This window comes from Temnothorax curvispinosus, unplaced genomic scaffold, assembly GCF_003070985.1.
Source record: "Temnothorax curvispinosus isolate PA1 unplaced genomic scaffold, ASM307098v1 QBEX01008938.1, whole genome shotgun sequence".
Taxonomy (NCBI): domain Eukaryota; kingdom Metazoa; phylum Arthropoda; class Insecta; order Hymenoptera; family Formicidae; genus Temnothorax; species Temnothorax curvispinosus.
In genome coordinates, this window is record NW_020218718.1 from 1 (window position 1) to 22,243 (window position 22,243).

The following is a 22,243-nucleotide window of genomic DNA, read 5'->3' on the forward strand; positions in this document are numbered from 1 at the left end:
TGTAATAACGCATTAGCATTGTAATTATAAATGTTGAATAAAAATGAACACTTGATCTACCGACCTATTATTGCGTTAACGATAAATGATACGGCTGATTTATTGCATTCGCAAAAATATAACTGATGAATATATTTATTTGCTTACAACATAGTGCGCGTGCACTCGATAGTTTGAAATGAGTGCAGTACGAATGTACGAGACACTAGTTGATAATGAGTACACATCTCAGGGACACACAAATAATATTTACTGTCCTCAATCAAATAAAAAATTGTTTATTAGTTGAAGTAAATATCCAAATATTCAAATTCGCGTTTGTGATAAACTCGATAAAAACCTAATTTCATTAAAATAAGAATTATTATTTTTTAATTCGTTAACGCATTAACTTGTTAATTAATTTTAATATTTTTTCCTTCTTAACACACACACATCACTTTTTTCTAAATACAGCCGATAAACAATATTATCGATATTTAAATATGTTAATTACAAAATAAAGTAACAATTGATTCGTTATTTGAAAAATATATATGTACAAGGACATATATACTAGGATAAGCCAGCAAGTGCAGGTATCCGTATAATATAGTATAATACTACGACCTTTGCACCACTGAATCATTTCTCTTTTTTTCTTTCTTTCAATTCATTATTGTGATCTTATAGAATTATATAATGCTTTTCTACTTTATAACATTTTATTAAAGAATACTGATAACATGATATTATATTTCTTACTTTTTTACTTTTAAAAATATTAAAAAGAAAAAACTCTACTCACGACTTACAATTTGATCATAGTATGCAGATAAGTTATAAATTGCATTTAACACTTATCTAAATCTATAAAGTTAATAAACAATATATACATTCTATATACATTCTGTAAAACTAAAGATGTTACAGACTATTATTTCTAGAACTAAGCAAAACATGTAATTTTTGTGACCGTAACGGCACTTAGAAAAAAGTAAACATCATATCATGTTACTTTTGATACTAAACTATTGACAGAAAACAAAAATTTCATATTTTTAGTTTTAGAAATAATAGTCTGTAACACCTTTAATTTTATACCCTGTATATAATATGTACATTATTTGTTATAAAATAATGTGTAATAAAATCGTAAAGTTGTAAAATCTCTCGTTGTAAATCGTTAATATCTCTCTACTTAGTTCTATTATTATTTATGCAAATTTTACGTCCAATATTTAATTTTTTTTACGTTCAATATTTTAACAAATGCATATATAATTAAAATAGAATAGCTTATTTATGTTCATAACGCATAAATATCTTAATAAGTTAACTCTATGCTTAAATAAATTTTTCTTTATAATTATGCTTTACAATTGTTACTCTCAAATTTACGCAGAAGATAAATCAACTCCTGATTTTACAATGATAATAATGAATAGATGAAATAACTTACTAAAAGTATTTTATTGTTTGCTAAAAATTCTATCAATTTTTCTTTTAAGCCCCAATTGGTCTCTACAGGCTTAGGTAAATATTTCAAGGCATCACCCAAAAAAAAGGGACGTATAATTATACGAATAAAATTAACAATTAGAAACATAATGTAAACCACAATTAATCAAATAAAATATATTTATAAATTAAAACTTAATGTGACACACAGCACACAAAAAAATGGTTAAACACAAGCCGCATATGTAGCTTTACGCGAATAAGTTTTGTAACCAACTAAAGATAGCATGTTTCTTGAACATGTCTTTGCACTTTAGTACTCCCATAGTACTCCCTGCCACTTATGTCCCCCACCAATTTCAGTTATCGCTTACTGCTTAAAAAGATACTCTTCAAGGATTACTGTCGTAGACATAGAGAACTCGACATTGACTACATCATCTACCATATATGTGTATATATGACTTTTTATATGTATATATATATTAAAATTTCTAAGAATCATTGAATTATTAAATACTTGCTGATAATATAAAATTGAATCATTGAATCATTGAATCATTGAATTATTAAAATACTTGCTGATAAATATCGCGTTTAATTACAATAAATGTTAAACCATAACTAAAGTAGAAAGAGACACATATTCTTTTTTTCCTTTAATGTTTCTTACGAATTAATGATCGATTAAAACAAGAAAAAAAAAACAATTTTACTAACCTTCTCGGGTGTAAGTATTGCTAGGAACCTAAATAAATCGCTGGATCTTGAGAGCTTCCTCGAATCTCCTTGCTTCCTGGGGATGTCCTCATCATCAGAATGATTCGGAGACTCTACAGGTGTGAAAAATGTATTCATGTGATCGATATTTGCCATATGCTGCCGTGATTCAGTAACAATGCTTCGTAATAACGGAGCTCTTTCTGTATCTGGAAAACCTGTAAATTTCGTAAATTCGTCGATATTTCTTTACAATTTTTAAATTAATATGCAAAGATATTGAGATTAAATATCAAATTTACTCTCCATTTTGTATGCCAGTGCATACTATTAATGTTCTTGTGAAATATTAGCTCGTACTTAAATGTTCAGGTCTACATTGTTAGTTTTTTTACCGTATCATTTATTGACTAATAGTTTAAAAATAAGAAAAAATTAGACTGTTGAGAGAGAGACCACTTACTTCGAATCCAATTTCTTGCTTGAGTTTCCTGAGGTATCACGCGAAAATCAAAGAACCAAGCCTCTGCCCATGATAATACAAAAGATGTCAAGATTAGCAGAACTTGGAATACTGGTTGGTTAGCTGATGTCCACTAAAAATACAATACATTAAATAAGCTAAATAAAAAAAAATTAATAATAAAGATAGTACATAAGTATTTCAAAAACACTTACATCAAAAAGAAAAACTTTGGCAATTAAAAAGGCACATGTTGTGGCAGTTGATATCTGTAAAATACATTAATTTAAAATCATTTTTAAAATTACATATATATATATATTTATGTAATTAAAAAAATATTTTACTCTGTTATTTGTTTTATTGTTTATACATTCGTTATAAGTAAATTTCCTTTTTCACGAAAAGCTTCAATGGACAAATATACTTACAGCTACAATAATCCAGTGATTGAGATACAGCAGCGCATAAAAGAGCAACAAGACCGTGAACCTGCAAATCGCTGCCATCTGAGAAGATGAAATCCGTAAAATCTCTGCTCCCAATGAATAATGAAAAATTATGACGAACTGAATGTCACTGTCGTCATTCTGTCATTAAACTCATTAATAAGGAACGACAGAATATACTTACCACAATATCAAACAAAGACGTCTTTATATGATAGTGTATCACCTGATCTATGAAAGCTGTATGTAAACTTTCGCCTGCAATCTGTAAATATAACAAAGTAACCATAAATTTTAATTATAAAAATATATATATGTTATGGTTAAAGCCCAAAACACGGTCAATCCTAGGATTGACTAACCAATTCTGCCGAACGGCCAAGCGTCTTGGTCAAAGTTTTGTAGTAATTTGTTGTAATGTGTGTATAAACAGTACACACATATCAACAAATTACTCAAATTACTTATCCCGCAGGCGGAGCCCCTTCCCCCGCATAATAAAACTAATCAAACTCCAAGCCGCTTGGTTATTCCTCAGGATTGACCAGTCATTCCGCAGAATTGACTAGTCAATGCTAGAAATGTCCGCGTTTGGGGGTTTGACCATAACATATATATAAGATGGATCAACTGTCCATCTTACAATTAGCAATTTAATTTCTTTAGATTTTTTATAAAGATACATTATAAATGTAGTGTATTTTTATCATCAATAAATAATACATAATAAATAAAAAATGAAAATATACAGCAAAAGATAATGCTTTGCTCATAAATACACGCGCCATTACGGTCAATGAATAAAACCAAGCGAGCCATTACCAAAATAAAAAATCATATTTTCGACAAGTTTTCGATCTACATTGATTTAACATTTAGATAATGTCTCGGGTTCTAGCATACCATTGTACAAATGAGCCACATGAGGAATGTAAGAAGAAGATCGAAGGTGACGAAAAGGCAGTAGAAACGTCTAACGCTCGACATTCTGCCGTTGTGTCTCGCTCCTAAGATCAGATCCTCGGTGAGAACGATATCCGGCGTTCGCGTCATACTATGCTGTGTAACCGAACTTCTTTGAGAGTTGATCGAGCCACTTAGTATAGCTTCAGCGGCCATTCTAATTTGTCTCTCATCTTCTGCCATCCTTCCGATACACTTTTGATGTCGTCGTCGTAACGTCGACCTGCAAGAAAATGACATATATAGCAAATATGCAAATTAATCTAGTAGAAACAGTAGCAATAATAGCACTATTTGCTTCAGTTTTATACAAACTCTATGTTTTATATCTTTTCTGTTTCTTTTTTCAAAATCTATTTCATTTCAAACGCAGAAAGTGCAGTAGAGATGTAGTTAAGATGAATATATCTAATATAATTATTTATGTTTCTAAAATAAATATTGGAAGACTGATGCTAAGAATAGATTATCAAATAATGAAATAACATATGTGTATCAATCTAGCGTGAAATACACATATAAACGCATTATTACACATATATATAAATACTAAATAGATCGTGAAGACATTTTTAAGACATCCTTTAGACATACGTCTTAAAGATATCTTTATGGCGTCTTTTTATACGTGCGTGCTGTCTGGGAAAATATTTTCTTGTAGAAAATATTACTATACAATTATATAATATCTAAAATAATATTGCCAAATCAGTTATATTAATATTAAAAGCAATAGCTTTTCTTATGACAAATATATCAGAGATCATTGCGATAATATTCTTAGGAAACGAAAACAAAAGTGTTTCTTGTTGTCATTGCAACTATTAATCAATGCAATTTCTAAATCAACAACTTGCATAAGAATATCTGTGAAAATATGATAAGAACTTACGTAGTTACAAAACTATAAGTTTTATTGCAATTTCCACACACGTGCGGAAATAACATAAATGTAGCAATTAACGATTTTGTTCTTTGAACATAATATTTTGTCTAAAGAACTTTCTTTTTGTAAGGGCTTCCCAATTTTATCTCGTTTCTAAGCAAATCTGTGATTCCAATCATGAAAGAATGTTGAATGAATCCTCCCAGCATCCTGCAGATATATTTATCCATTGTTCCATTGTTTAGTCTAGATATAAACTTTTTCTAAATCTTTGTATTAACGTATATATATATATCACCATGAAATCCTTATCGCAATGATTGATTTTCAGATGATACAATTTATTAAAATAACATAATCGTTTTGTAAACGTTTAACTACGTACACGACGAGATAATTAGTGAATTATTATACTGCCTGAATGATAACGATATGAGTGATATGACAGCCAATGGAATGCGATGTCTGATCTTTAGCCTTATAATATATCTACATATATTGTTACACATGCGATGTGCTTCCATAAACAATTTTGCAGATTAAAGATATCTGATACCATATCGCTGTAGATTAAAACGAATACATCATTATCAAGTGCATATCATTTCTTTTCTTAATATTAAAACGCAGGATACAAATAAAGAATATTAATTGTGAATTTTATATTTCCACTTCTCGAACATTAACTTTAATACTTAAGAATCAGATCGAGGATGATCTATAATTCAGAACCTAGAATGCAATTTTATTTATAATCTTACGTGTCGTGTAAAACAAAGATATATTTGAAGAATAGGAATATAAAAGTATATAAAATGTATCTTGAATTGCATACATCAAAATACACAACGTATAAAATTATAAATAGAATTCTATCCTGAAATCTGACACAAATTGCAGATTTATCTCAAGTGTGATCTGCAGATCTTCGTTAAGATTAATTTATTAATCTTAATTTAGACTAAATCTCGTCAGATTATTTTTGAAAACGTTTATCTTCATTGCGTCGCGATAGTATTCACCATCACCGTGCATTTTTCTGCATCTCAATCAACGGACAAAAATATTTAAGGGAATAAAAAAATCTGGTAAATTCGCCCTCTTATCTGATTTTTTTTTATTTACACGATAAAAAGGCGAATAAGCCACATAAATCTCGTGCAGAAATTGTTTCCTAAAAAAAGGAAATACCGTTATACTTACAACAATCGTAATAAATCGCGTAAATATAGCTCTGTTGAATTTGTTTTGACACAGAAATCCTGCGAGGGGGAGATTTAGGAGGAATATTCCATTCGGCGCGGACTCCGGTCACGGAGGTTAATTCGCGGTTCTAACCTCAAAATCAGCGGATGTTTACTTCGGTCGCCGTGACGCGGACGGACGATTCGAAAAATCGTCGCGGAAACGAACTTTGCGCGTTCTTGCCGTCACCCGAGGGACGTTCGCGTCGCGAACAAAGGCACCCGTCGCGCCGTGCTCCGATCGTTTCCGCTCGCAATTTTTTTCTTCCTCTCATTCATCCTTACCGTTCCGCGGCCGGGAGATCTCATAGATGCGGCCAGACAGTCGGGTTGCGTGTCGACAAAACGATGTCACACACGTGCATCGCGTCGCATGCCTCCGCGCGATAAAGAGGAGACCATTCGGTTGCGCCCAGTGTTGAATCGCCGTTATCACCGAATATAAACACGAGAGCACAATGACGTTTTCAGTCACGCCTGAAGTTGGGCATTCCGGAGTCGCCGTGCTGTCAAACGTGTCCACCTTCACGCGACACGCGCGTATGCCGTATACACTTGTGCGTTTGCTCCTCGTGGCTGAACTTGTTGCCCTCGTTGCACTCTTTTCATCTTTCTTCTTTTTCTCTCCACCGTCTGATCGCGCACCGTCTCGTTCGTTTCAGGTGCAGAAAGTACAAAACGGTGCATCCGCGAAGAGCAGACCTGGGTCATGAATGAAAAATAACTAGAAGTGTAATCTGTGTGTGTACAGGATTTTCAATACAAATGTTGGAATATTAAAAAGTATTTTGTTATAAAAAGATATATAATAAATATTATTGTAAAAGTTATTAGGAGACTATATTTTACGAAGAAGTAGATTTGGCACATGCATCTTTCGAGATCTTTGAAAGATTATCGAAGTTATCAGAAGAGCATATTCCAATAAGAGGTAGCTAAAGTTGGAGTAGATTTCTTTCGAAATCTCTGAAAAATCGTCAAAGTTATCGCCGTTATCACCGTCGGAGAATATACTCGGATAAAAAGTAGCTAAAGTTGGAGTACATTTCTTTTAAAATTCTTGAAAAATTATTAAAGTTATATAATACATATATCATAAAAATAATATGTGAAGACTTTTATCATAAAATACATTCTAAGTTTATTCAATTCAGTAAACAAATACATTGACGTATATAAAAAGTTTCCTGGCTTATATTTATGAGCTAAAATATTCTAAATGTACATAAAGAACTAACAATCTAGTTAATTTTTTTCAGACTAGCTCACAAGTGTCGATATTTGGAATTTTTAGTCTTAGTTTAGTACACCAACTTATAGTAATAATAATATGTAATACACTAAATCTTAAATACATGTTACATGTATATATAAAATTATATATTGACAGATTTAGTCTGGAAAGACATGGAATTATGATACTTTAACAAAATTCTTTTTTCAAATTAAATAGCTTGCTTATTCGCTGTGTGCGCAGAGACTAGTGCTGCCACGGTTAGTGAAATATCGCACTTTTTGATGGAATAGCTGTATGGAATAGCTGTCAACGATTGTGAATATTCGAGCTACGTGTAAACTGTCGTTAGGTAATTTAAATCTTAATTTCAATGATGATATTACAAAAATTATAGTTGAAAAGATTTTTCGAGAGAAATTAACCTACATTTGTTTTAAAGGTTAACCTCTTTCTGACTTTTTGCAATGAATCTTATTATACGAACGGGATTTGGACCTGTCACTCATGACATTAAATTTAATCCAAGTTCAATACCAAAAGGAAAAGCCTTAGCAATATCGCATGTGGTTCGCGTTGAAGAATTGCGTAATGAAAATATAAGCCATTTAATAAGGTGCAGTGTAATACCGCAAACATCTGTCAATGCTATTCCGTACAAGGTACAATTACATGTAAGTGTATCAATATTAATGAAATTCAAGTCAATCGTAAATAAATAAAAAAACGTTTAAACAAGAACAAAAAATTATTGTTTTGATTATTTATTCAAAATACATTATTGACGCGTTTTTACACGAAACGAAAGAATCTGGAAGAAAAACGCGGCAGTCTGCCTCGCGAAGCGAGATATTAATCGTTAAAGTTGACAACTATTTAAGTTAGAAAACCTGTCATATCGATGAAATGTAGCGACATGTACATGCCCCGTAGTCACATGTCGATTAAGCATAATTTTATTGATATTGGAGGTGAGGCCCGTATTCTAAATAAATACCATTATTTTAAACGAGGTAAAATATGATCATATAATCTCAAAGAATATACTTACTTTATTTTTTGTACCCAACGTATCCACATTTTTCGCTGCTCAATTTTATAAATCGCTTTTGGAAAGGAATAAAATTTTATTTCTGAACTTGTATTGTGAAATACATTCTTACACGTGTTCACGCAACAATTTAAATTTCCTTTCCGTAATTTTTCCATTACGATGTATTAGAAAACTCCAGCAAATAATGCAAATTCCGGCCACCATGGGCGCTCTAAGTCCTACTTTTCCGCTATAGTATACCAGCGCACACAGCGAATAGTGTTCTTTCCATTCCAAAGTTTCGTTAATACCCAAACAGAAACAATTATTGGATAACGGCACTTCAATCGCGCGTCTATACGCGTCTATTCCCGTTAAGTATTATACATATAATGTTTAATGTAAATTTTTATATTACAGACGTCTACAAACGTTTGTCCATTAGAAATTATTAATGTGAGATTGATTTTACACGTTTATTAAGTTTCATATTTATCACAAAAATACTACTTGAATGTCCTGATTCGTTGGAAAGCGTTCAATTCAATCAAGAAGTGTAATAGTACGTAATGAGTCTTCGGGAAAAGTCTCTATTTCCGCGACGGTGCCGAAGTTGAAGGGGACCGCTATTCCACCGTCGAGAACTAAACCTGCATCGAAGCATTGCGATTGCACAGTGGCCTTCCTACAGAAACCACGAGTGTGCACGTCTTTCGGAACGGGTATTGCATTGGTAACTATCATATCTCTTATGGAATAACACAGTTTGCAATCCTCTGTAAAGAAATGTATACTCTTTAAATATAACGCCATATCTCTTCTCTTGTTATTCAGATAACACACTTACTGACCTGCGTCAAATCGTAAGCTGCTATTGAACGCCGAACAGATCACATCAATTTTGTCATTGGTAAACTGCCGTTTGGTATCCACGAGGCTCAATATTTCCCGCACGGTTTGATGATTTAGACTGTGTATAGATTTATACCAAGACGTTGACCCTGTCCCGGTGCTCACGCACAAACCGGAACCCTTTACTTTGTGATACTCTTGGTCCTCATCGAACTTTATAAGTAAGGAACTCGTCCGTGCCGATAACGTTTCGCCCATGAAAACCTAGCGACAAATACCAGGCCTGAGATATGCGTAAAAGAGTAAGTCGGATCACTCGACTTTCTAATACATGCGTGTGCATCGAGGAACATGAATAAACTCACTTCATTAAGCGCCAACCAAGGTAGACGCCTTTCTTTTGGTAACTCTATGTTGGTAATGCTATACTTGCTTTCGAACTTCTCGTTTGTATAAAACCTACAAGTAATAAATACGTGATAATTAAAGCTTGTATTGCAGTAAAGAGTGCAGAAACGATAGATGTAAATTCCAAAGATAAACCGTCGCTGAGAAAGTCTGCAATCTAATAAATATAAATCCTTGATAATTTAATTATAACATTAATATAACGTGCCTGTCACTGCCAACGATGCGTCCTTTCTCATGCATGTGAAAGGGAGGCTGCCATATTTCTTCTCCCTTTAAAGTGATCCGTATTCGTCTTCGCATGAGTGTATTGTAGTGGCCTGCTCTTAGCATTTCGAAAATCTCTGGTATGGCATTCGTGTACTTCGCCGACAACAGGAGGTAGCCTTCCGACTTCTCAGGATACGAATTAATGCCCATTATCGGTTTTTTATTATCGAATATTAAATTCGAGGCTAAGAGAAACGTTCCATCACCGCCAATCGGCAGTACTAAATCCGCCCATGTAAAAAGCGACTGGTCTAAACTTGTCCTAAAAAATACGATATATTTTTACTTTGCGATAAATATTTAACAACTAATATTTCAATTTTGAAATAAACAGATCGGAGTAGTTTTTCAAATTCACACAAATATGAATTTTTTTCAATATTATCACGAATTTAAGAAAGTAAATGAGAGTTTTTGCCAATTTTTTCTGATTTTATATATATATATATATTTTTTTTATTAAAAAGATTTGAGCTTACCTATCTATTATCCTATACTCCACGTTCATCTTTCGCAAGATTTGGATGATTTGATCTTCCACAGCCTTGGTGGCCAAGTGGCTGGCGAGCATGGTATCATAATCCGAACCTCTTTCGATTAGTTTCATCTTCAGCTGGGTCTCGTTGAGCCCGGGTTCCCGTAACCTTTCGAAATGATACCGGGACAATTTTGCCACGATAAGTACCTTCTTAGGCACAAAACTGGATTCATTTCGAATGAAAAAGCGCAGACTTCTGTGTACATTGGTAGAAGGAGACTGTAAAAGCTGCAGCGTTCCTAAAAAAACAAATCATAAATATTAGCTTCTGTAATTAACTTGCCTTTGAATGCGTGAGATAATCAGACATCAATTATCAATCTGATGTATACAATTTAACAGATAGAGAGGCTGTTCTTAAAATGTATTTTTATCAATTTTAATCAATTACAATTTAATTAACTATATTAATTAATAAAACTTTAAAAGTTTGAAACTTGAAATAAATATTTATGGAGCTCATACTCATAGTTTTTCTTTGAAATCATTAATATGCTGTAAATAAAGTGGAGTTAAACATTTAATAAAAACATTACATGTATCGTTTAACTTACAATAATTAAATTAAATTAATTTAATAAAATTCGCCGTTCCTGTCTTATTTTTCAAATATATAATAATAATAATTATTATTCATACATTAAAAAACGCATTTTTTTCAAGATAGAGCTTCAATTTGTCTTCAGCATACATTAAATACATATGTGAGAGAAATATTCCCTGATAAAATACGACATGATAAAATGTTTCCTCAATTGCCTTTGACCTGATCCTATCGTTCACAGATATGAGATAGTTACCTAATCGCATCGCACGATAAAAAGCAATTATGAGCTGTCATTAAAACGTCATAAGAATTGTTCTCCTTCCCCTCGTGCCATAAAAAATGACACTAAAGTACCAAGGTGATTTTCCCTTATAAACAATTGTTCCTCTTCGGAAAGGTTATACACGTCAATGTTATCGCGCGGTATACCCATCATGACTATATCGTGAGTATGCAATAAATCATCGTGTTGCGTGAAATGAAAACGATGACATTAGGCCGCCACTTTCTCACACTTTCCGCGTTCAAAACGGGATGGGCCGTATAATATATTTTGCTGCCAGTAGTAAAAAGAAGGAAAAAAAACAAGACAGTAAGAAGCGCATTGGGGTTCGGTAGGAAAATTCCGTTTCGAGATGGTATCAAGATCCGTATTCGAGACAATTCTCGATTCCTCCTTTAGTAAGCGTGACACTGATTAATTCTTATCGGTTCTCTCAACATAGGTACACATACATGTGATCGCGGCGAACAATGCGGAATACGATAAAATGAAATTGCGGAGCGGACGGGGACGGTGAGAGGAGCCGCTCCGGGTGAACACGCTCGGCCACCGAATCGTTATACTCACTGGCAGTCCTACAAAGGTAGTTGAAAACCGTCATCGCATGATGATCGGGACGTTCACGTGGGCAATACCGAACTGTCGCGAGCGACGTGCGGGACGAGCCGCTCCGCGGGACGATTGATCGACGGGCGCCGCGTAACCGATCCCCTCTCGCCGGCACGAGCCATGCGGCGATCGAGTACCGTGCCTCGTTACTTGCGTGCACCTGTACCCGTACACGCGTGACTCACCGCCGCGAACAGAGCTGAGCATTTGTGATTTTATCCCTCAAACTTCAAAGCCCTCAAGTCCTCATTGATCCACACCACACGATTGACACGATCCACTCTGAAGCTCTGAAGTCAGTTTTGTTGCAACGACCGGCATCGCGCATGCGCCACGGCGGCGAATTCGAATCTCGCACGTGTCTCGAAGATCAACGAGAGAAATAGCAAGCACTGATAATTAAATAATATATTATTACTGTTATATGATGTAATATCAATTGCTAATTAATATACATATATTGTACTGTTACACATGTAATATTAATTGTTAATAATATCAATGCCTTCTACACGTCTTTGCGTATTGCTTAATTCGATCGTTAACAATCAAGTAAATCTATAAGAACGAAATAAATATCAAGACGGAAGAAGTTTAGTATTATTCTTGAAAAACGTCAATCTCTCTCCTCAACATGATTTTAATAAAATATGAATTAAGGATGTTTAATAAGATTTTCACTAGCATCAAGGTAAAATCGATACAGACATATATTCCGGTAAAGTTATTTTTTTGTGGGAAAAGGTGTCTCAGTCTGTTGTATATACCTTGTATACCTTGATTTCCAGATGCCAGGAGGTCTTAACTGCTCATCGAGAATTTTATTGTAGTTGCCAAAAGAAAAAAGTCGCACTATATAGATACACGCTTCGCTTACACTTTATTAATTCATTTGCAATACATTAATTAAGTCTGTTTAAATAGCATCGAGGCTACCTAACGTATGCCTTCGTGTATACGATAGACAAACAATCACCTAACTTAATCTCTCTCTCTCTTTCATTTTCATTCGCACACACATGCACTCTCATTTATCTTTCTCTCTTTTTCTTTCATTCTCGTGCTCGTTCACTTGCTCTTCTCCCAAACACTGCCTTCGTTTCTCTTTATCTTCCGCTCCTTAGTTAATCGATATCAATTATTATTACTATTACCATTGTCTCTCATTTTTATATACTATATATATATATATATTTATTCATTTATTTATACTATATATATATATATATATCGTAAGATCGACGTTTAAAAACTAAAATTCGTATAAAAAGCGTCGTTATTCGTACTAACAATGTAACTGTACTATTTAAATAATAATTAAATTTTAAAAAATTATTTGTTTCTGTTGTGTCGGTTTTGTCGTCTGAATGTATGAGATGTCTAAACGTATCGGCTACTGTATGACGGTGCGAGGCGCGGTGCTCCAAACGGCACGGCCGGTGCCTCCCGAAGAACAATCGGTAAGATCGACAAAATGCCCCACAAATCTGCGCTTTACAATAAACTTATACATATGAACTAATTGCAGTCTCGTGCCGTCGTATATTGCGAGAGCTAGCGGTTCTCTTTTTTTTTCTTTTTTACATACATATACTAAAATTAGACATGGTGTCGAGAAACGGAGGCAAACGGGAAAAAAAAGAAACAATAAAATTTCTTACGACTTTCACAAATTAATACACTGAGTGTGAATGCTGTATCTCAACCGTCGAGACAGATTAATAATTAAATTCGTAGGTTCTTAAAATCATATAAGATCTGTTAGATTCTTTTTTATTTATTCTCATCAGCAAATCTTCACGGGTGAAACTAGCGAGCTATTTCTCGACACTCGAGACAATGGGACGCCACAGAATTTATAATTATCGCGCAATCTCGTCAGCGATCTTACCGGATGTTCGTTCCTAAATTACGACGCTCCCGTTTCAATTTCGCACCCCGAACGATATTATTTATTTTTTACTTCGTCGTCGCCCCTCCGCGGGCATTTATACTCTAGCTAATACTTTTACACGCTACGAATGTTTTTTTTTCCTTTTTCTTTAAACCGTAATCATTTAGCACGTCACACTACGGCTGAACTCCCCTTTTCCTCGGGTTCCTCTCGCTATTTACCAACTATTTCGCTATTACGAGCAATAATGTACATCAATTACATACAAAACAAGATACAAGTGTTAATGTGCTCTCGTCACATTGTCGACACCGTCTCGCGTAAGATGATCGCACTCACAAAGGTATCACGTTTATTATTAATCGGATAAATTCTCGTCGCCGTCTGACAATCTATCGTGCGCAGCGCGATGTGCTATTTCCTTCGCGTTTATTCTAACGGCGATGCTGCGACGACGACACTTGGTTCGAAAAGATCTTTCGACGATCGACCGAGCGTCGATTGTCGTCCTTGGGGAAACTCCGCGCTGATGGCAGAGAACCGACGCGAGTCTCCGCGTCGTCGAGCTCGACGGACGCGGGCAGAATTGCGATATAATTCTTATATTATAATAATAATACTACGCACGGTGTAATTACGAAAACCTAGCTTTTCAATGACAATAAAAACGTAATCGTATTCGTTACTCCCGGAAAAGAATTCGTCCTCTCAAAGGCGCTCGCAGTGCAATGCATTCTTCTTACTGCATTCGAATAATCTTCACGCTGATCGCATTTTGGGATCAGCCTGACAGAGAATGGTGATGTCGTCCCTGAATAATTTTGTCGTGTATATGTTGCGTTGATTCGGAACTTTTATGAATCGATGAACGAAAGATAGGAAGCTAAATGGACGCGGATAATGAACATTTCCGCGCGCACAATCAGTTAATAATATCTAAATAATAAATATTTTGGACTGATGAGCTTAACGCAATGCGAATCTCTCTAACGGCAGTGGAAGAGTTTAGATTTGCACAATCGCAACGTATACTAAGTCGAAACGACGTTGTGTTGCATAAAATCAAGCAGACGGAGTATTCTAGAAAGACTTGACATTTTTTTTTTTACGAGCAGAGTTCTCAAAGTATCGTTCATACATAGGGTACGCAAGACCCGACACATGGTTAATTAATTAATGGGAAATTGACTAAGTTATAATAACCGTCTAAATTTCTTCGCTTTTAAAAAAGTAATTGAAGTTATGATAGAGTTATCCTACACTTATTAATTTGCCAGATTTTAAATATCCGCGAATCAATACAACAGTCACAGTAAAGACGTATAGTCTCGTCTCGGAATACTGATGTGTGAAAATACGAATATTTTCTATCTCTTCGTCATGTCACGAATAATATATATACGTTCTGCGTACATCATGCGTCATACAACTCACAAGTTAACGAAATCCAAAATTAAATGCAAAAAACAAAAGAAACCAAAATGGTTCTGCGAAACGGTGTTAAGATCTTTTCTTCAATTTGTAATACGACGGTCCGCGCACATGGCCGGAATAAATCTTACTCTCAAATTATTAAAAAAAACTTTATATTCTTTCTCGTCGGACGCAAGTTGCCTGATCTCTTCGCTTGTGCTGAGAACGAATCAAGTTTCTTTTTGTAATTTGCGAACAAAAGTTATTCTGATTAGCCAGACTATTATACTACAAATTCAAACATTAACTTCGCTCATCATTTTGTCTATTCTACTTCTACGGCGAATAATACCCTTATCGTGCTCATCCGTGGGCAAATGTACGTTTGAATGTATGCATGTTGTGACATGTGTACAATATATGTGTGTATATAGATTCTGTATACATATACACTATATTCATATTCATAATTATATATATATACATATATAACTTCTCTCTTTTTTTCACATTTATTACTTTGCAAAATATTTCTTTCGCCGACGATGCGTCGGCATCAAGCCCGTATAATACAATCGCAAATTACACTTTTTTTTTGTTGCTTAGGCAAACGTTCACTTGTTTATCGGTAAGTACAATGACCATTCGCATTGCTCCGTCCCGATCGATCGGGGATCGAAATAATGCGCGCGTACTCGTATCTGATTAATCACGTCGAGGAGGTGCTTGTTACCGCAGACCAAGATCTCGACCTAAGTGCGAAGCTTCTCGCACATTTATCAATATTCGTTAAACCGAAGCCGAGTGTCCGATCGGCTGAGAACGTCTCGCTATAATACTTTACAATGAGTAGGTTTGACGAAAACCGCGTCATAAGTGCTAACAAGGAAATAAAGTACGAGACATTCGTGTCACAGTATATACCCGAGTACTAGAGCGTCTTATGAAACGCGAGAAAAAACGCACTCGCGTACGTGATGAACAGCGAGAATGGATGATACGCGAGATAGGCGAGAGCGTGCCCGCGTTCGCAACGATTACTATTACAATGGAAAATTCGATCGGCCGCTAGAACGAGGCCGACTAATGCTCGGAAGTGAAGTGGTAGAGGGATGGATCAGAGTCCCTTTCGACGACTGTCGGTCTAGTCGCGGTCAGTGACGCGGCGCGTATCCTAATAGTAGAAGTGAGCGAAGCTGTTGCAGGTGTTGCGCGAACGTACCGAGCCTCAGCTATGCGTTTGCGGATGCGGAGGTGGCGCGCCGGTGATCTCGGTCCAGCGCATTTCGAAGAAACTGCGCATCCCGTGGCCGGCCTTGCCCACAGGACTGTCGTCCTCGTTGAATACCTCGCAGTTGATGAACATCTGCCTGACATCGGCGCAAAACTCATCGCGAGACTTGTACCTGCATCGAGAAGCACTCGTTGTGAAAAACTTCAGCCTTCCAATGCCGACCAAGGTTGACGACCGGTCAACAGATTGTTTTATATATTTTTATTTTATTTTTGCGATCAGTCTGTGTGTGTGTATATATATTAGATCTATTAGGCCTGTCTTAAAGACCAAGAGATTTTGAGAGGAAAGGCAGCTAAAGATAGTACGTTCACTTAACTAATCGCTGGCGCGTATTGGACAACTTACGCGGAGTCCTGCAATTTCTTCTTAATCGTACTGAGATCCATGGGGGTTTTTATGATTTTCTTGTAGGTCGGGAACTGTTTGGTGTTCACCGGCAGGAGGAACGGCCAGGCCTCGTCCTGCTGCTCCAACTGTTCGAGGAGTATCTTACAAGGCGCCAGCTCTCGTTGTTGCTTCTTCGTGAGCGTCCGATTGTTACCCTCCTTCCGTGGTGAGGCGGTAGGAGTCGGCGGTTCCGACGAACTGACATCCTCTACGTGCGTGTTCGATGCCGTTGATGGCGTTGGACTGCGGCGCAAAACAACAGAGAAATTATTTGCACGATTAGCTTCCGTTCTGCAGGAGGTTTCCCGTCATAAAAGCCTCTGGACGAATGCGCAAGGACGAATTGCATAAGATTCGATCGTGTGTCCGGCTGAGACGGGTACGCTGCTCCCGATGAATTATTTGCGTTCTCTCTGACTCTCTGTCTCTCGTTCGCTCTTTATTACTTTTTCCGTTCTATTTTTCGCCCTCTTGCGCTCTCTCGTTTATATTTTTCTGACTCGTCATATACGATCTGAAGGCGGATCTACTGTTACGATGAATATTTCTGAGAAAATACCTATCCCACAGTCGGCGATCGCAAGTACACTAGGCAAACAACGATGTATCATGAATGTACAGGGTGTCCCGGCGGAGAAACTTGAGACGAGACACCGAAGGAACGGAAACCACTCGGAAAAATCTATCAGTGACAACCGCCTTCAAAGAATGAAAAATGGGATCTCTAGCCTCTCATTAGAACACCCTGCATAAAAGGAAAAGTTCCTCGAGACGACAAAAATTCTCGGCGGTATTGCGACACGGGCCGAGGATCAAGTAGGTAATCGCATGTGAGTACAGTGTATACAGATAGTTTTCGTATACAGTTAGATTCGTTTTGAGATTACTTTATTCAATCGGGAATAATACTTGTCCGCCATTTGCGGCTGCGATGAATATTATCAAATCATTCATTATAGCTGTTTTCTAATATACTTCGCATGAAACGTCATTAAGCCAGCAACTTGACAATGTTTGTTTGTTTTTAACGTAATCACCTAGCTGGTGGATGATCAGAACTTTCACTTTCTCTGGTGCCTCCCCCTTTGGTATGACTCCTTCGACTACTATTTCTCTTCTTTGGTTGTTTACTGTGGCAATTAGAGCAATACCATTTTCCTCGTGGCATCTGTAAGCAGAGCGTATTGCATACAATAAAATCTAGGCTTCGAAACAACACACTTGACTTTGTTAAAAAATAATATCTTCAACAGAGATACATTTCGGCAATTACTTACTTTTGGCATGACAGGATTATGGCAGTCAGTGTGATAAGCCCTAGGACAGAGTTCGCATAGGACCAGGTTTTTACCCGCTCTCTTTCCACACACTAAACAATTGCGTTCACCTGTTGCTTTGTTCATACATTCGTGACAATACCTGAAAGTAATAGGGAAAGTTTGAAACTCTTTGAAAAACTTAAAATAAAATTAGACAAGAATGCGATACACAAGAGCGTTACTCACCAGTCACCATCAGGAATGTTTTCCATTTTTGGACGGAAACAGTAAGTATGGTAGCCACGGTCACAGCCATCACAGAGCAGCAGCTTATCTTCGTTGTCTCCACTGTGACAAAACTGGCAATTCTGAAACCAAAACGAATGAATTTCTCATTTAAGAGAGAATGGAAGAATTAATCTTTCATGTGGCTAAAATAGCATGAAGATTGTAGCACTGTTTGTTAGTCGAGCATTTTTTAAAACTTTTAAAAGCAACAACAAAGCTCTATGTAGACAATTCGTGTGTATCCAATTAATAAAGCGCAAAAACACGATAAAAAATTACACACTAAGTTAAATAAGATGTATGTATAATAAATGAATTCAAAATAATTTAGTATAGCAAATAAATATTCACAAAATAATAAGTTACAGGAATAAATTTTTGTTTCTCAAATACTACAGACTAAGGTATACTTTGCTTTATGCATTCAAATTATAAATAAATATATCTAAAATTCGTGCAATAATACAAATGTGAGCTACAGTAAATCAATCACGATAGTAACAAGAACAGCAATGGGATTTTCCCGAATGCATAAAATGTGAAAAAGCGAACTAGAGCTATGCGAACGTAAAAATTAAAAAACAAAGATATTAAATAATTAAAAAAATAAACAAATAGTAAGCGGCAGTTTTGCATGCAACCGTTACGTTAGACTCTGACCACCATTGAGTGTACATTCTTAACGCACATTTTTCTTAACGCGATTTTTGTTATGATTTATTATATGTTACAGACATTATGTATCCCAATATTCAATAATTCATGAATATGATTCATCAATGGTCGCACGTTTAATTTATGTAAATGCACATAAATTAAGATAAATGAAACAATTATCCAGGTATCGCGCGAACAGAGCGAAATCCAACGGATGTATGCAAATTTCATTGCCAGTTCTTCGCACGCGTGATATATATTAGAATTTTTGAATGAGAACTGGAAGCGAACATATTGTAAGAATACTGTCGCGTGAGAAACATATCGCTTAGGCTCCGGTCATCGGATCGAGTAGACACCTGTCGATATCCATTCGAGGCGACGTACTCTCTGTGAGCCATTCAACGGAAAGGACAAAGGTATCGGGTGCGGGGGTAGTAAAGAACGTTTCGGTTAGTAAGTTAGTGCGAATACCCACAGAGGTCTGAGAAGTAGTCAATAGCTGTTTGTACTGATTGGTAGCTTTGAGTGAGACGCAGCGGTTTCGTAGCTTGGCGCAGACCGAGTTTCTAGCTGTTGTTAGACTCACAGCCTTCATGATGCTCTTGTCCCAAGCGATGCTGGCCTCGAGCATGTAGAGCGCCATAGCGAGTTGCGCCGACGTGTGCGCTCGTGCCGTCGCCTCCCGCCAAGTGTTCAGACCCCGCGGCGTTGTTTCCTCTGGCGGTGCAGGCGCCTGGTTATTCTGCTCGGAATTATTCGAGTTTGCGTTAGCGGCCGCCGCCTGTTCCGCCTTGAGGGCTGCTAAGTTGGGATCTCCCGTGCTACAAAATTAAAATATAATTAAATTATACAACTTTCGCTCAACAAATTTAATTTACATGTTAATTGAGTGCTTTAACAGTGAAAATAGAAGACACTCTAATTAATCAAATTTTATATTTAAGATTTATTTTATTTTTTTGTCAATAATTATTTTTATTTATAATTTTCCTGCAAAATACATAATCATAATTTTTCCTTTTATCACCGAATGTTGAAGAAATCATGTGAGACATAGTTATCGTATACCATAAAGATGAAATAACTGACTGAAAAAGAAACTCATCTTACCAAACGCCTAAAGGTGGTTTCAAGTATCTCCTTTCAATAGCTGCCTCCAAAGAAAGTAGCCTTTGCCGCGCTTGCTCGACCGCGCTAATCTTCTCCATTTCATTCAACTTCTCAATTTCTTCGGCTTCCTCAGTTCCCGCTCGCGGCGGTAGTTTCCAGCCTTTGACTTGCATGCTAGCGTTAGCCACTTTATCTTCAAGCGCTTCCACTTGCTCCAAGAGTTGAGCATCTACTCGCAGAGCAACTTGCTCGCTCCAATTACTCGGATTATCAGGCTTCGGAATTGGCGTGTTGGGATCGTCTTGTTCTCCTTGAAGTTCCGTGGCGGCGATGTTGCCAGGATCAACATTAATTTTACCAGTTACGGCTAAAAAGGATTCCATCGTCGCCCACGTTGTGCGCTTCAACTCTTTCTCGCGGACGCCGCGAGAATGTAGATGCTCGAGAAGCTCTTGGAACGTGTCCACATCTGTTATCCTCCACCAACCGTATCTCAGATCTGTATATAAAGTCACATGATTAGAAATTTGAAACACATAGTCATCCGTATTGATTTTAATATTCGCGAATTAACTCGACTTACCAGTCGGCACCGGTTTGGCTTCGCCAGGAGGCGGTAAACCGTGCACCTTCAAATATTCTAATTGTACTGCCTCATCTTGAGTTAATATCAGGGGCGCTGGACTGTCACATCTATCGTAACTCGGACTAGCTGGCGGTGGGAATATTGGGATTCTGAGCTCGGTCGGCTCGGCTATGCCAAATATTTGCTTAGTGCTAGGTCCCGGAGTATCGCACGTTTCACGCGGTAAGATGGAAAACCAATTAGGCTCGGCATTGCTGCTATCTGAAATAATCGACATAACTGATATTAATTAAAAATAATGAAGAGTCTATCACGGGCAAGGATTTATAGAAACTCACTAGAAATAAAGGAGCCGTTGAGTTCCTTCCCGTTGTGCAGATTATTGACGTGGTTGAACTTGTCGCCATTCGGTATCGTTTCCACAATCTTGTCCTCCATCGTTTTCACCAAAGGTTTCGTCATATCTTCATCCATTTCCTCGTTCTCCTTTTTCACTTCCTCTTTCATATCGACATCTGCATTGATCACCTCCGTTTCTTGTTTTATTTCTTCGGACGTGACATTCGTCTTTGCATCTGTCATTGTACTATCAACGTCGTTGTTTCTCTTCTCCTCCTTTACACCCTCGGAATTCTCCGAGCTGCAATTTTGTACAGACTCTTTCTTACAGTTAACCTCCTCCACTTCGGACTTCAGCTTATCCTCATGAGATTTCATATCCTCATCTTGCTCATTCGAATTGTGTTTCTTTTCATCCTTAACTTCGTTCGGTGCCTCATTTTCATGATTTTCGGAATTCGTCTTGCCTTCGCCCTCTTGCTTCACCTCGGACTTCTCCTCTACCGGCATGTTTTTGTACTTCTCGTCAAGCTCAGCTTGAAGGTCGAGAATCTCCGGTTCGGCGCTCTCCATGGCTTCCACGAAGATGCCGCCGGCGCATGCTAATTCCCAGTATCTCCTCCAATACCTGTCCTGGCCGAATATGTGCGCACGGAGTTGCTTCGAAGAGCTGTTCAGCTTTTGCAGTTGTTCCTCTGATTGCTTCAACAGTTTATCCAATTTCTTACCTAATTCTTCGCCAGACAAATTTTTATCTTCCTCCTAAATAAGAATTTTTTTTCAGATAGTATCAAATAAATCTTCAAATTAATTTAAGAATAAATTGATGTTCTAAGATATACCTCTTCTGGCTGAGTGCCTTCACTCTCATTCTCAGACATGTCTTCTACTTCGTCCTCATGATGAATCTCGTCCGGTGTAGGTGTCGTACCTACGGCAGTGGACGTAGTATTGCCTTCTTCCTCACCTTCCTTTTTCTCGATGGTGATTGTGTCACCAATTTTGTTTACAATGACGCCTACAGCTTCCATTCGGACTTTTCGACTGTGTAATTGTCTAAGCCTGTATGAA

The 22,243-nt window shown here is 36.7% G+C and overlaps 3 protein-coding genes and 1 long non-coding RNA gene across 20 annotated transcripts in view; 1 reads left to right on the forward strand and 3 right to left on the reverse strand.

The window, feature by feature from the left end:
• Positions 1-2,126: 2,126 nt before the first annotated feature.
• On the reverse strand, positions 2,127-6,688 carry LOC112458454 (steroidogenic acute regulatory protein-like). Of its 2 annotated transcripts, none has more exons than XM_025022080.1 (7): positions 6,451-6,688; positions 3,976-4,258; positions 3,257-3,337; positions 3,055-3,132; positions 2,839-2,892; positions 2,624-2,756; positions 2,127-2,378 (listed from the first exon to the last, which is right to left on the reverse strand). In XM_025022080.1, exons 2-7 carry the CDS (start codon positions 4,216-4,218, stop codon positions 2,128-2,130), a joined length of 840 nt encoding a protein of 279 aa, XP_024877848.1. In that variant the 5' UTR covers positions 4,219-4,258; positions 6,451-6,688; the 3' UTR covers position 2,127. The 2 variants fall into 2 exon arrangements, with proteins under 2 accessions (XP_024877848.1, XP_024877849.1); XM_025022081.1 differs by lacking the exon at positions 6,451-6,688 and adding an exon at positions 6,125-6,398.
• Positions 6,689-7,633: 945 nt separating this feature from the next.
• On the forward strand, positions 7,634-8,515 carry LOC112458456. The gene is made up of 2 exons (XR_003041212.1): positions 7,634-7,751; positions 7,842-8,515. It is a non-coding gene; the product is annotated as an uncharacterized LOC112458456 (long non-coding RNA).
• A 379-nt stretch (positions 8,516-8,894) lies between these two features.
• LOC112458455 (NAD kinase 2, mitochondrial) lies at positions 8,895-12,226 on the reverse strand. The gene is made up of 6 exons (XM_025022082.1): positions 11,898-12,226; positions 10,442-10,739; positions 9,901-10,224; positions 9,650-9,743; positions 9,284-9,548; positions 8,895-9,208 (listed from the first exon to the last, which is right to left on the reverse strand). The coding sequence occupies exons 1-6, from the start codon at positions 11,929-11,931 to the stop codon at positions 8,976-8,978; spliced, it is 1,248 nt and encodes a 415-aa protein (XP_024877850.1). The 5' UTR covers positions 11,932-12,226; the 3' UTR covers positions 8,895-8,975.
• Positions 12,227-12,794: 568 nt separating this feature from the next.
• The window catches only part of LOC112458457 (bromodomain adjacent to zinc finger domain protein 2B-like), a 152,263-nt gene continuing 142,814 nt past the window's right edge, over positions 12,795-22,243 (reverse strand). For 8 of the 16 annotated variants that reach the window (XM_025022087.1, XM_025022083.1, XM_025022096.1 and 5 more), the window contains 10 exons: positions 22,015-22,243; positions 21,172-21,934; positions 20,831-21,112; positions 20,248-20,746; positions 19,613-19,958; positions 18,436-18,557; positions 18,208-18,349; positions 17,968-18,098; positions 16,889-17,173; positions 12,795-16,652 (listed from right to left, as the gene is read on the reverse strand). In XM_025022087.1, the coding sequence (XP_024877855.1) occupies positions 16,475-16,652; positions 16,889-17,173; positions 17,968-18,098; positions 18,208-18,349; positions 18,436-18,557; positions 19,613-19,958; positions 20,248-20,746; positions 20,831-21,112; positions 21,172-21,934; positions 22,015-22,243 (2,977 nt within the window). In that variant the 3' untranslated portion in view covers positions 12,795-16,474. The remainder of the gene's footprint in view (positions 16,653-16,888; positions 17,174-17,967; positions 18,099-18,207; positions 18,350-18,435; positions 18,558-19,612; positions 19,959-20,247; positions 20,747-20,830; positions 21,113-21,171; positions 21,935-22,014) is intronic. The other 8 variants (XM_025022086.1, XM_025022093.1, XM_025022098.1 and 5 more) reach the window with 5 other exon arrangements.

Bases quoted from the DNA above. Each gene is read 5' to 3' on its own strand.
- LOC112458454 (XM_025022080.1), bottom strand. From the start codon at position 4,218: ATGGCAGAAGATGAGAGACAAATTAGAATGGCCGCTGAAGCTATACTA. The intron at 3,338-3,975 runs GTATGCTAGAAC...TTATATTTACAG, and splicing joins TGTGGCTCATTTGTACAATG to ATTGCAGGCGAAAGTTTACA. The intron at 2,757-2,838 runs GTAAGTGTTTTT...TTGTATTTTTAG, and splicing joins CCAAAGTTTTTCTTTTTGAT to TGGACATCAGCTAACCAACC.
- LOC112458455 (XM_025022082.1), bottom strand. From the start codon at position 11,931: ATGACGGTTTTCAACTACCTTTGTAGGACTGCCA. The intron at 9,744-9,900 runs GCACGTTATATT...TATTACTTGTAG, and splicing joins CGCATCGTTGGCAGTGACAG to GTTTTATACAAACGAGAAGT. The intron at 9,549-9,649 runs GTGAGTTTATTC...ATTTGTCGCTAG, and splicing joins CTTGGTTGGCGCTTAATGAA to GTTTTCATGGGCGAAACGTT.